The sequence below is a fragment of the Marmota marmota genome, unplaced genomic scaffold (assembly GCF_001458135.2).
Source record: "Marmota marmota marmota unplaced genomic scaffold, marMar, whole genome shotgun sequence".
Lineage (NCBI taxonomy): Eukaryota > Metazoa > Chordata > Mammalia > Rodentia > Sciuridae > Marmota > Marmota marmota.
The window spans coordinates 7,435,510-7,445,874 of record NW_026000137.1 but is presented as its reverse complement, the minus strand read 5'-3'; the positions used below and the strand labels follow the sequence as shown (position 1 = coordinate 7,445,874).

General features: G+C 57.1%; 1 protein-coding gene across 1 annotated transcript in view; it reads left to right on the top strand.

Annotated features, from left to right (window-relative positions):
* Vipr2 (vasoactive intestinal peptide receptor 2) overlaps positions 1-10,365 on the top strand; it is a 54,748-nt gene that overhangs the window by 5,770 nt on the left and 38,613 nt on the right. The window contains exon 4 of the mRNA XM_048785406.1: positions 8,924-9,031. Coding sequence (XP_048641363.1) covers positions 8,924-9,031 — 108 coding nt within the window. The remainder of the gene's footprint in view (positions 1-8,923; positions 9,032-10,365) is intronic.

Below are 10,365 nucleotides of genomic sequence, written 5' to 3'. Positions count from 1 at the left end.
GGGGGGGCGGGTGATTCCAAGCCATGGTTGAAGTTGCCACTGCTGCTTGTGGCCCTGTATCCTCACCTGAAGCCCCCCTTTCACGTCTGTGATGGTGGTACCCATGTTATACACTCAATGACACCCGCTTTTCTTCTGGCCCTTCCTTATGTCTCACTGTCACCGTGAATGCTCATCGGTATCCATGAATGGCTTCTCTCTCTAAAGTCCTGACAAATGTGCCTCCCTGGCGTGCTTCCTGCGCCCTGCCCAACTGCGTGATCGGTCCCGCTGCGGGGTTGCTCTGGATCTTGGCTGTGGTGTGGTCTGGCCCTTCCTGGTCCTTGGAGACATCACGGTCTGACTGGTGTGAACCAGTAGTGGGTGGGGATCACGGCCTGTGCCTATGAGGGGTGGAGCCATGAGGACGGAGCCGCTGCCTCCTGGAGACATGGCGGCATGACCTGCCACCGTCCGCCTCTTTCCTCCGTGTTTCATCGGCACAGGCTCCTGGGTGGGTCTGCAGAGGTGCACAGCTGGTCTGCGTTCTCTGTGTCGTTTTCAACAGATTTCTTTTCTGTACTTTTGCAGATCCGTGCCTAGACCTGTATGTTTAAATGATCAATGACTCTTTAATGATTTGGATTTCTGAACATGCCTTTAAATGTACTTCTCAGAGGAAAAAGAAAATTGCCTGAAATAAATTCTACCCTGAATAAGGTTCTCTATGGGCTCACCCCAGGAGTCTGTGGGGAGTAGTCGGAGGTGGGGCCTGGGAGCTGGTGGATGTGGCCATGCCTGGAAGGACAAAGCTGTGGATCTCAGGAGCTCCAGGAGAGGGCCTGGGTGACCCTGGTGCTGACTGGTCCCGGCAGCCTCCTCTGTGGCCCTCTCTCCCAGGAGAGAGCTCCCTGCTGACGGCCCCCAGCTGATGCCCGCCCTCCTGGCTTCTCCAGCCTCCTCCAGTCCTCAGGTCTGGGTTTTCCTGGCTCTTCTCACAGCAGCCTGGCCTCCATCCTCAGAAGCTGATCCTTTCCCTGTTGCAGGCGGGGTGCCCAGTGCCTTTGCTAGGTGACCAGCGAGATTCCAGCCAGCCAACTTCAAGGCTGCTGTGTGTGTGCCACCTCACATCCTGGCTTCCCAGCCACAACTGTGTGGCCCTGGTCTGGGGCCCCTCCTCTTCCCAGGGAACAAGTGGAGGGGGCTCTGGGGCTCACAGGCCTGCATAGCCTCTGGAGTAGCATGCTCCACAGCAGTGCACAGCTCTGCTCTACATGGCCAGGTGATGCCAGCTTCCCCCTGGCAGCAGAGGCTGTGGGGCCATGGTCGCTGCCTTGGTGAACAGTAGCATGTGCCTCCGTGGGGCTCTCACAGGTTTTCTGTGGCCTCTGGCTTTGCACACTTCTGATTGTAGGGCCAAATGCCGCTTCTCCCAGAGGACATGCCTTTGAGTCTCTCCGTTTGCAAGGCTTTGCAGAATTTGCCAGTCAAGCTTCAGAGGCTGCCTCAAAGCTCTCGCACCCAGGGGCTGTGTTCCACAGGCCACCTTGTGCCCTCGACCCAGCAAAAGCGAGCCCCACTGTCGTCGTTGCCAGAGCCTCAGCTGATGCTCTTGCTCTTTGATGTTTTCATGGCGCGTATGCCAGGTGGGAGGGGTGATGGGAAGTGAGCAGGGAACCCCAAGTGGATGCTTGGGCAATACATTGGGGTCCATAGTGCTAAAGGCAAATGTCCCTCCATTGTCAGGAAACAGGGCCTGGACCAAGGAGCATGGGATTTCTGGGGGAGACCTGAGAGTGAACCTCAGTGGCATCAGCCTATCAGGAAGAAGCAACCAAAGTGATGGAGTGGCCAGGGCCACTACATCCTCCCTCAGAGACCAGGCAGAAAGAAGGTGGGAAAGCTGCCGATAAGACCAGGAAATATTTTGATCACAGCTGGCTTCTGTGTCACTGGCTGTGAACCCTCTAGACTGCCGTGGGCACTGGTCATTCGCTCTCGACCTTTTGTGCCTGCCGAGTGCCTAGTGCCCGGGTCTTGGTTTTAGTTTTGCATGTCTTCTGACTGCTCCATCCAGCCCACCCTGTGCTGGAGTGGACAGTGAACCAACTGCCCCCTGCTGCCCTCCCCGGCCCCCACTGGGTCTTGAGCTGCTTCTGTCCAGATGGTGAGCACCGCCTTGGCATTCCAAGCACGCCAGGCAGCGTCTCCTCTTGTGGGTCCCAGCTCCCTTGCGGTCAAGGTCCTGTTTGGCATTCCTGACCTCTGGGCTCTGAGGCTCCCTTGGAGGGGCTCTCCTCTGGTGGGGGTTAGACCAAGATGAGGAGTGCGCTGCACACACCTTGCCCAGCACCTACTCAAGGAAGGCCATGGGCAGGCAGCGTAGGGGACAGCATGGCCTGGTGAGAATAAGGGGCACTGACCGTGGCAGAGGTGCTCCAGGCCCTTGGCTTGGGCAGAGTGGGGAATCCCCAGCCACCCTGCCCATCGTACCACCAGACGAGGAAGCCAGGCCCAGAAGGTGGGCAGCTGCCAGGTCCAAGGACCCTCACCACGTGCTGCCTCTGTGGCCATCATGGTGGCGGGGGGACAGAGCAGCGTGCTCCAGAAGGGCTCACCTGCCTCTTTAAGGTAGCAGCATGCCCTGCAGCCCCACGTCTGAGCTGGCAAGTCCTGTCCATATCCACCTCGTGTTGGGCGTAGCCACCTCTAGACACAGCCTCTGCTAGTTTCCGCCCTCCTGGTGAAATGGCTTCTCCCACCAGCCTGCCTGGATCTGAGGTCATTCATTTCTCCCGGGGGCCTCCCTCATGACACCTGGCAGAGACCTCCGTCACCTCCTTCCTGGGGAAGAACAGGGACCCCTGGGAGCAGCTGTGGCTTTGCTGGATTGGAGACTGTCTGGAGGGGACATCAGGTGCCTCCACCCAGAGTGCCCTGGAGGTCTGTGGCCACTGCAGGTGTGAAATAGCTGTGCTGCCCACCTGCCTCGCCTGAGCTCCGCACCTCCCATGCAGAGTGGAAGGCCAAGGCCACCTGGGAAGGACCGTGCACATGAGCCCAGGAGCTCTGGAGAGGAGGGAGCACACTGTCCTGCACCCTGCACCCTATCGCACCCTCCACACAGCAGAGCCCCTGAGCTCAGGCCCTGCACCCAGAACCGTCCCCCTGCACCAGCACTCGTCTGTGAGCTCAGGGGATCTCCACCTGGGGCTCTGATGCTGGCTTTTTGCTGGAGCTTCAAGGAGGGTGGGCTTAGGATAATCTCCAGGTGACCAGGCCAGAGCACAGCCACAGGGAAGGAGGAGGCAAGGCCCTCAACTCAGTGAGGAAGACCACGTGGGTGTGCAGAGGCTGCAGGGCTGGGACTCCAGAGGTCTTTGTGTTCAAGGAGGGGTCTCTGGAGAGGCAGGTTTCTCTCTGAGAGGGGAGTCTCTGTATGAGAGTGTGGGTCTCAGTGGGAGGTCTCCATGAGCTGTTCCAGGGAGTTCATGAAGCAGTCTCTATGGGAGGAATCTGGGTGCCCTGGGATAGAGAAATTTGCCAAGGACGAGGCCCCCTGGAGATGATGCTCCTGTGGACAAGCAAAGCCCAGGAGCCATTTCCACAGATCAGGGGCCAGGCGCCAAACCAGAGGGAGATGTGGAAGAAAAAGGCCTGGTGCTGGGTGGCAGCAGGCCAGCAGCTCTGGAGGGGCTTGTGCAGGGTCCCACATGGGGGCTGCTGGGTGGAGGGAGGGCAAGGCCTCCACCTGGGGCAGGAGACAGGTGACCTTTCTCAGAGAAAAGAGGGAGAGAGCAGAGCTCATGGGAAAGGCATCCATCATCGGGACCCAGGCCAGTGCTCTGTGATGAGGACCTGGGCATGAAGGGACCATTGCAGCTCCCAAAAGTTCCTGGGGATCGGGCATTTCTGTGAGGTCATTAGAATCAGGCCCAGGTGCTGACTGATGATCTGGGGCCACGGTGCTGCACAGTCCTCTGCCCCCCCCCCATGGTGGCCTCGCTCTGCCCCTGCTGGGCCTAGGTGGCAGCTCCACACTGCTTCCTCAGGAGCCTGGAGCTGGGGGAGCCAGGGTCCCCTCACCTGGGAAGAGAAGTCCTAGCACAGTCCTGGGAAGTGTCACCCAAGCCTTAGTCATGAACCTGGGGGAGACTATCCCAGGACCAGCCTGGCACTCCCAAGTCCTGTCCAGAAGGGGCCACGAAGGGCTTCTCATGCCCTGCACAGCCCTCCCTAGCCCTGCCTCCCTCTGCACCAACCATGCGCCGAGCAGCTGCAGGTGCTGGTCAGGTGAGGAGACGGTGCTGCTGAGGCACAGCAGGCAGCTCCTGAGTGAGGCTCTTGTTTGTGCACTTCCCCCTGTACTCAGACCCCTTGATGCCCGCTGCCCCTGCAGCACCTATGAGGCCCAGGGGGCCCTGCAGGCTCCTGTCCAGAGCTAGGTGTCAGCCGGTGCTGGCAGGCAGTGATGGGCAGGGCCCAGGGAGGAACTGACTCGGCTCAGTTTGGAGCAAGGTGATGTTTGGGTTCTGCTGGATCCAGGATTTCTAAATACGTATGTTCTGCCTGTATCTCTGCAAGTGGCTTGAAAATCCTTTTGTGCACTTACCAGCTTTGGTTATTTCTGTTTCTGGGTCTTGGTGTGATGTTAGCTGAAGTCCCAGAATGTGACTTCTGTCTTCAGGGTCCACCAGAATCCCAGAATAAAGCTGCCACTTCTGAGATTCTAGTCATGCATGGCCATCGCCCAGGGAATGACAATGTCCCAGGAAGTGGCCTTTCTGGACCCTTGGTTTGTAGCTTTCCCCACCAGTTGAGGGTGGGATTCTTGCCCCACTCTAATTAGTCTCTTCCCTGGGTGATGCCCATGACATCATTCCAAGCACCCACGGAGTCCCAGCCCTGTGGGGAGATCTCCAAGCACCTGTGGAGTCCCAGCCCTGTGGGGAGATCTCCAAGCACGCACCTGTGGAGTTGCAGCCCTGTTGGCAGATCCCCTCCTGTCCTGATCTGCGTCTTCAATTTCTCTTAGGGATCACAAGGGGGCTCCCAAGCAAACCCAAAGTGGATTAGGGCCATGGTGGCCAGGCAGGCATCTGCCATTCTTTCTGGCATGAAGTGCTTCAGCAGGTGACCAGACTCTCCATCCACAGTGTAGCACGGGGGATCATTGTAGTTGCTCACTGAACATCTGCTGGAGATGTGGGTATTTGTTATTACCAGAAGCTTGGCAGGAGCTCATCCCAACACCATGCTAAATCAGTAGGAAAGAACAATTGACTATTTGGTCTCTGTCTCTGTGGACAGTTAGGGCACTGTCACCCCATGTCTGCCCACTAATGTCCCTCAGATCATCCTGTGGCCTCCCAGCTCATGGTATTCTTACACTGTGCTGTTGTGCTCTATCCTCCGAGCACATTGCTGTCTCACCGATGGTGGTTGCTGTGGATGCTTCCCTTGGGTTCCCCCACCCCCCACCACTTCTCCAATAGCAATTACTGTCACCATTCTTAATTGCAACTTCTGGGTGGCATTTGGCACCAAGCCCCGCCTAGCAAATGCATAGGTGTAGCTCTCCTTATCTCACTGACAACTATTTTAAGAACAAATGACATGAATTTGCATCCTCCAAGTGATAACAAGGCACCCTCATTCAGCAGAATTGATGTGTTCTGTTTGCCCTGGAGGGACTGAGGTTCTATGAGATCCAGTCACAGGTGCCTGACACTTGGCCATCCCAATGGACAGCATTCAGGGTGTCCTCGGAGGAACTGAGTCTGAGGCAGCCTGGCAGTGTGACCAGCATTTCTGAAACTCTAGGTGCCAGCAGATCTGTCTGTCCAAGTCACATCCACCTTCTGTGGGGCTGCGAAAGCTGGGCCTGATTCCTGCCTGACTCTGTCAGCCAGCCACTCTCTGGAGCCTCTTTTGCAGTCAACGCCAAGACAAGAAAGTCCTGAAACCAAGCTGCTAGGACAGGGCTGTCCTGATAGGGCAGCTGCTCAGAGCACAGTGTCCATGTCTGCACATGCCCCCAAGCTCAGGAAACAGACTCCATGGGTCCTTCTTGCTCTGTGTGGTCAACTAGGTAGCCCCTGAGTGCCCAGGTGACAGCAGGTCTCCAAGAATACTGTTTTTTAAAATACTTATTTTATTTATTTATTTTTATGTGGTGCTGAGGATAGAACCCAGCACCTCACACTTGCTGGGTGAGCGCTCTACCGCTGAGCCACAACCCCAGCCCCAAATACTGTTATTTTGAGGGATCAGTGAGCAGAAAGTCAAAGCAAGGCAGAGGTGGAAAACGGCTGAGTTGCTGCAGGCACAGCTCAGCTCCGGCAAGGTTCCAGGGAACAAGGGATGAGAGTGGAAGTAACTCAGAGCCAGGTTTCTGCCCCAGGATACGAGGGAGGATCTTCTGGCAAACAGGCACTGGTTGGGAGCGCTGAGCAAGAAGGGCTGGACTTGAGGCTCTCTGAGCGAGAGGACCAGCCTGCTGTGGGCCAGCTTGCAGTCTCAAGTCCAGGGCAGTCTAACTTGAGGAAGAGCCTGGTCATCTGCATCCTCCTCACTTGGTCCCTGCAGGCCAGCTCCTATTTTCTCTTGTGTCCCTTGCTGTGAACTCAGTGCGGAGAAGACAGCATCCTGTGAGCATGAGGGACACAGTGCTTTTTGAGGCCAGCACTTTGCTTACCTGGGACAATTCAGGTCAGAACTGAGGGTTGCAGATCAGAAGAGAACAAAGCACTTGAAAAAATAATTTTTTCCCAAGTCAGCTCCCAACACCATGCAGGCTTTAAGTTAATGGCAAGCACCCAGGGTCGGTGGCTTTGAGGACAGCAGCTCTACAGAGCGAAGGTACCAGCTTTTCTAACAGGTGTTAGTTTAGAATTGTAGAGCTAAGAGGAATAAGAATCTCCTTGCTCAGTAGTCACCTTACAGAGAAGAGAGACAAGGTTGAGCAGGTGCATCCCTGCACAGATGCACAGGTGCATCCCTGCACAGGTGAGCCCTGCGCAGGCGAGCCCTGCACAGGTGCATCCCTGCACAGGTGAACCTACACAGGCGAGCCCTGCACAGGTGCATCCCTGCACAGGTGCATCCCTGCACAGGTGAACCTACACAGGCGAGCCCTGCACAGGTGCATCCCTGCACAGGTGGACCTACACAGGCGAGCCCTGTGCAGGTGAGCAGACCCCACAGTTGATGGCTGTGGAGCCACAGTTAAGCTCCTGCTGACCCTGCACCTGCCTGTGACTCCCTGGTTTTCATCATAATAGCAGGAACTCAGTCAGTACCTTGCAGGTCTTATTATGTGCTGATGATTTGTACTGAATCAGTTGTGTTTGGAGCTTAAATATGTTGAATTCCACTTTTAATCATTCTTCACACGTTTTGAGTTTTCTCATCAATGGGGGAGGAACTAGGATTCCTTCCAAAAGACAAGATGGATTCCAGCATTTCTAGTCCAGTCAGTACTTCATACCTGGCCTTCCTGTCAGATAATCTCTCATCCTGCGTCTTCATGGACATATGGCTGTTGAGGACTTACAGCTGGGACTTCCTGATGTGGTCAGTCTGTGGAGTATGGCCTGGCTGTGGGGAAAACGGCTCCGTGTGAACCAGAAGGGGTGGTGAGAGACGTGAAAGGGGAGGCAGGAAGACGTCAACACGTGCAGTGTCCCCTGTGTTGAGCTGTGGAGTGACAGGTGGCTCCTGGGGTCTGGGCTCCTCAGGACACCGGGCAGGCCCCCTTTCCAAGGACCAGTGCTCTGAGCAGGTCTTGCGCTGGGTGGGTCTGATGGATGTCTCTGCGGGTTCCAGGATGCAATGTTGTGGGACTGTCCTCTCCACTGTGCAGGGGTAAGCACCAGGGATACTCCCTGGGAAAGGGGAGAGTCAGATCCCGGCAGCCATTGGGCAGCCCGAGCAGAGAGGGCACAAAGACCTCCACACAGCCCCTGTGGAGGGATCCCACCTGAGCTGCCACAGATGCTGCCCAGCGGATGACCTGCAGGGCCACTGCAGCGGGGCTGGGCTGTAGTGAGGGCGCAGCCAAGCAGCCAGAATCCCTCTGGGGCTCTCATCAAGACCTCTGCAGGAGGGACCTGGCGGTTCAGATGGGGCAGGAGTAACGGACAGCAGAGGATGCACACCACCACCCCTGGAGCTGCAGTGTCAGAGTCCACATTGGACGGCCGGTCCTGGAGGCCAGGGCATGCTGGGAGCTGGTCCTGGGGGTCAGATTATGCTGCAGGCTGGTCCTGGGGGCCAGGGCAGGCTGGGGGATGGTCGTAGGGGTGAGAGTGGGTTGGACAGTGCTCATCCCTCAAGGGCCAGCCCACTCAGGTGAGGGCGCCCAGAGCCACATGGGAGCCGTGTGGAATAAAGGCTTCTCGGCGTACTCTGGCCTCCACTGCTGAGTGCACTGAGGATGACCCCAGCCGACCTGGGCAGTGCCAGGCACAGCAGGCACAGCAGGCCTCACTCCTGGAAGCCACAGAGTGCAAGTCTGCTGCCAGAGGCTGGGGGCACTGGCCCTGCTGTGGGACAGGAGTGTGTCTTGGTGCCCTATCATTGCAGCAAGTGAACATGCCTAATAATAATGAATTGCATTTTTAAAATGCCAAAAGAATGAATTTAAGATGTTGTCACCATACAGAAGTAAGTCTCTGAGGCAAGGTATGTGCCGATCAGCCTGGCTTGAACCCTCAGTGTGCAGGGTTCGACAACACTTTCATCCCATAAACATACTCCCTACTTGCCAATTGAAAATGAAATAAAACTTGAAAATTACATAGTGCAACATTATCCAAATGCTTGATACTGCATTCCTGATGGTTTCTCCCAAGCTAATCAGAGTGGGCACAGCAGTGTCTAACTCATGGCCTCCCTGCCACCTCCTGGGGCTGGCCCCCTCACTCTCTGCCTCTCCTTCCAGCCTGCCCTGGTGTCTGGGACAACATCACCTGCTGGCGCCCTGCAGAGGCGGGGGAGACGGTCACCGTGCCCTGTCCCCAAGTGTTCAGCCATTTCTACAGCAAACCAGGTGGGCTGTGCGCTCGTTCCTGTGCTCCCCAGAGTGTCTGTGTCTGACAACTGGTGTCTCCACTTCCTTGGTGACTTCTGGCTCCTCCTGCTGCCAGGGAACAACCAGACACAGAGGTCTTCCACCCCACCTACGTGGGCAGCAGGGCAGGTCGCAGGGACAGGCCAGGCCTGGCAGACACAGGAGAGCCAGAGCATGGGGACGGTGCCTGGGTGGGAGGCAGGAGTGGAGAGTAACGAGGCTCAGTGGGTCCCTGTGAGCCTACGGGCTGGGTTCCCACAGTCCCAGGGAGCATCGTGAGTCCAGAGGGGGCGGAGACAGTTAGCCCCCTGCAGCTGTGATTCTGGCAGGAGGGCAGCCTCTCATGCCAGGAGACATCTGATGGCTCAGCCCCGGGCCCCACTGTGCTGACCAGTCTGACATCCCCTGAAGTCTGCAGTTCTCTGCAGAGCCTGGACGCTGCCCTGGGCCCTGTGCTGGGGCTTGCTCTGCACCTGGTGACGCTGCCCAGTGGGTGCTTAAAGGAGCGCTTGCTTTGTTTTCATAAGTGGTCAGATCTTCGTAACATGGAGAGACCCACCTGGAAAGCCAGTGTGGAAGACACACCTGCAGACAGGGAGGTGGGGGATCTGCTCTGATCTGGCAGATGCCGGGGGCTAAACCTTGAGAACAGAGTTTTGGGCGTGGTTGGAGAAGGAGAGCGAGCCAGGAAGGAGCCATGCTGCCTCACAGGCCGCAGTCAGGCAGAGCTCGCCCGGCCTGGCCCCTCCAATTCCAGGACCTGAACATTCTAGATCATCTGGCCTTTTAAACTTTCCATCCTGTCAGTTACTTCTCTACTGAATATTGTCCTGGAAATCCAAGTCCATATACGGAGCCAGCAAGCAGTCGAGGCCGAGAGAGAGAGAGAGAGAGAGAGAGAGAGAGAGAGAGAGAGACCTCAGGAGGACCAGCAGGTCCCAGAGGCCACACTCTCTCAAACCTACAGTCGGGCCAGGCAGGCTGGGCCACTCTGCCACCCCGCCTGGCAGGAGCTGCTCGGCAGGTGGCACCAAGAAGGAGGGAACTTGCCTGTGGCTGAGTCTGACTCCTCTAAGCCATTGAGCAGGTGGATGCGGCAGTCAGGGCTTCTGAAGCACTAAGCCTGTCTCCCCCTCAGTGGCATCTGACTTCTGGGACCTTGCCTTCCCACCTGCCCCCGGGTTCCCTGGAAACGAATGAGGGCAATGCTGCTAGACCCAAAGGCCCCGGGCCCTCGGCTCCCTCAGCCCAGGAGGGCAGCAGCTCTACAGAGCGCAGGCTGCACACGGCTGACACCGGCTCTGCCCGAGGAC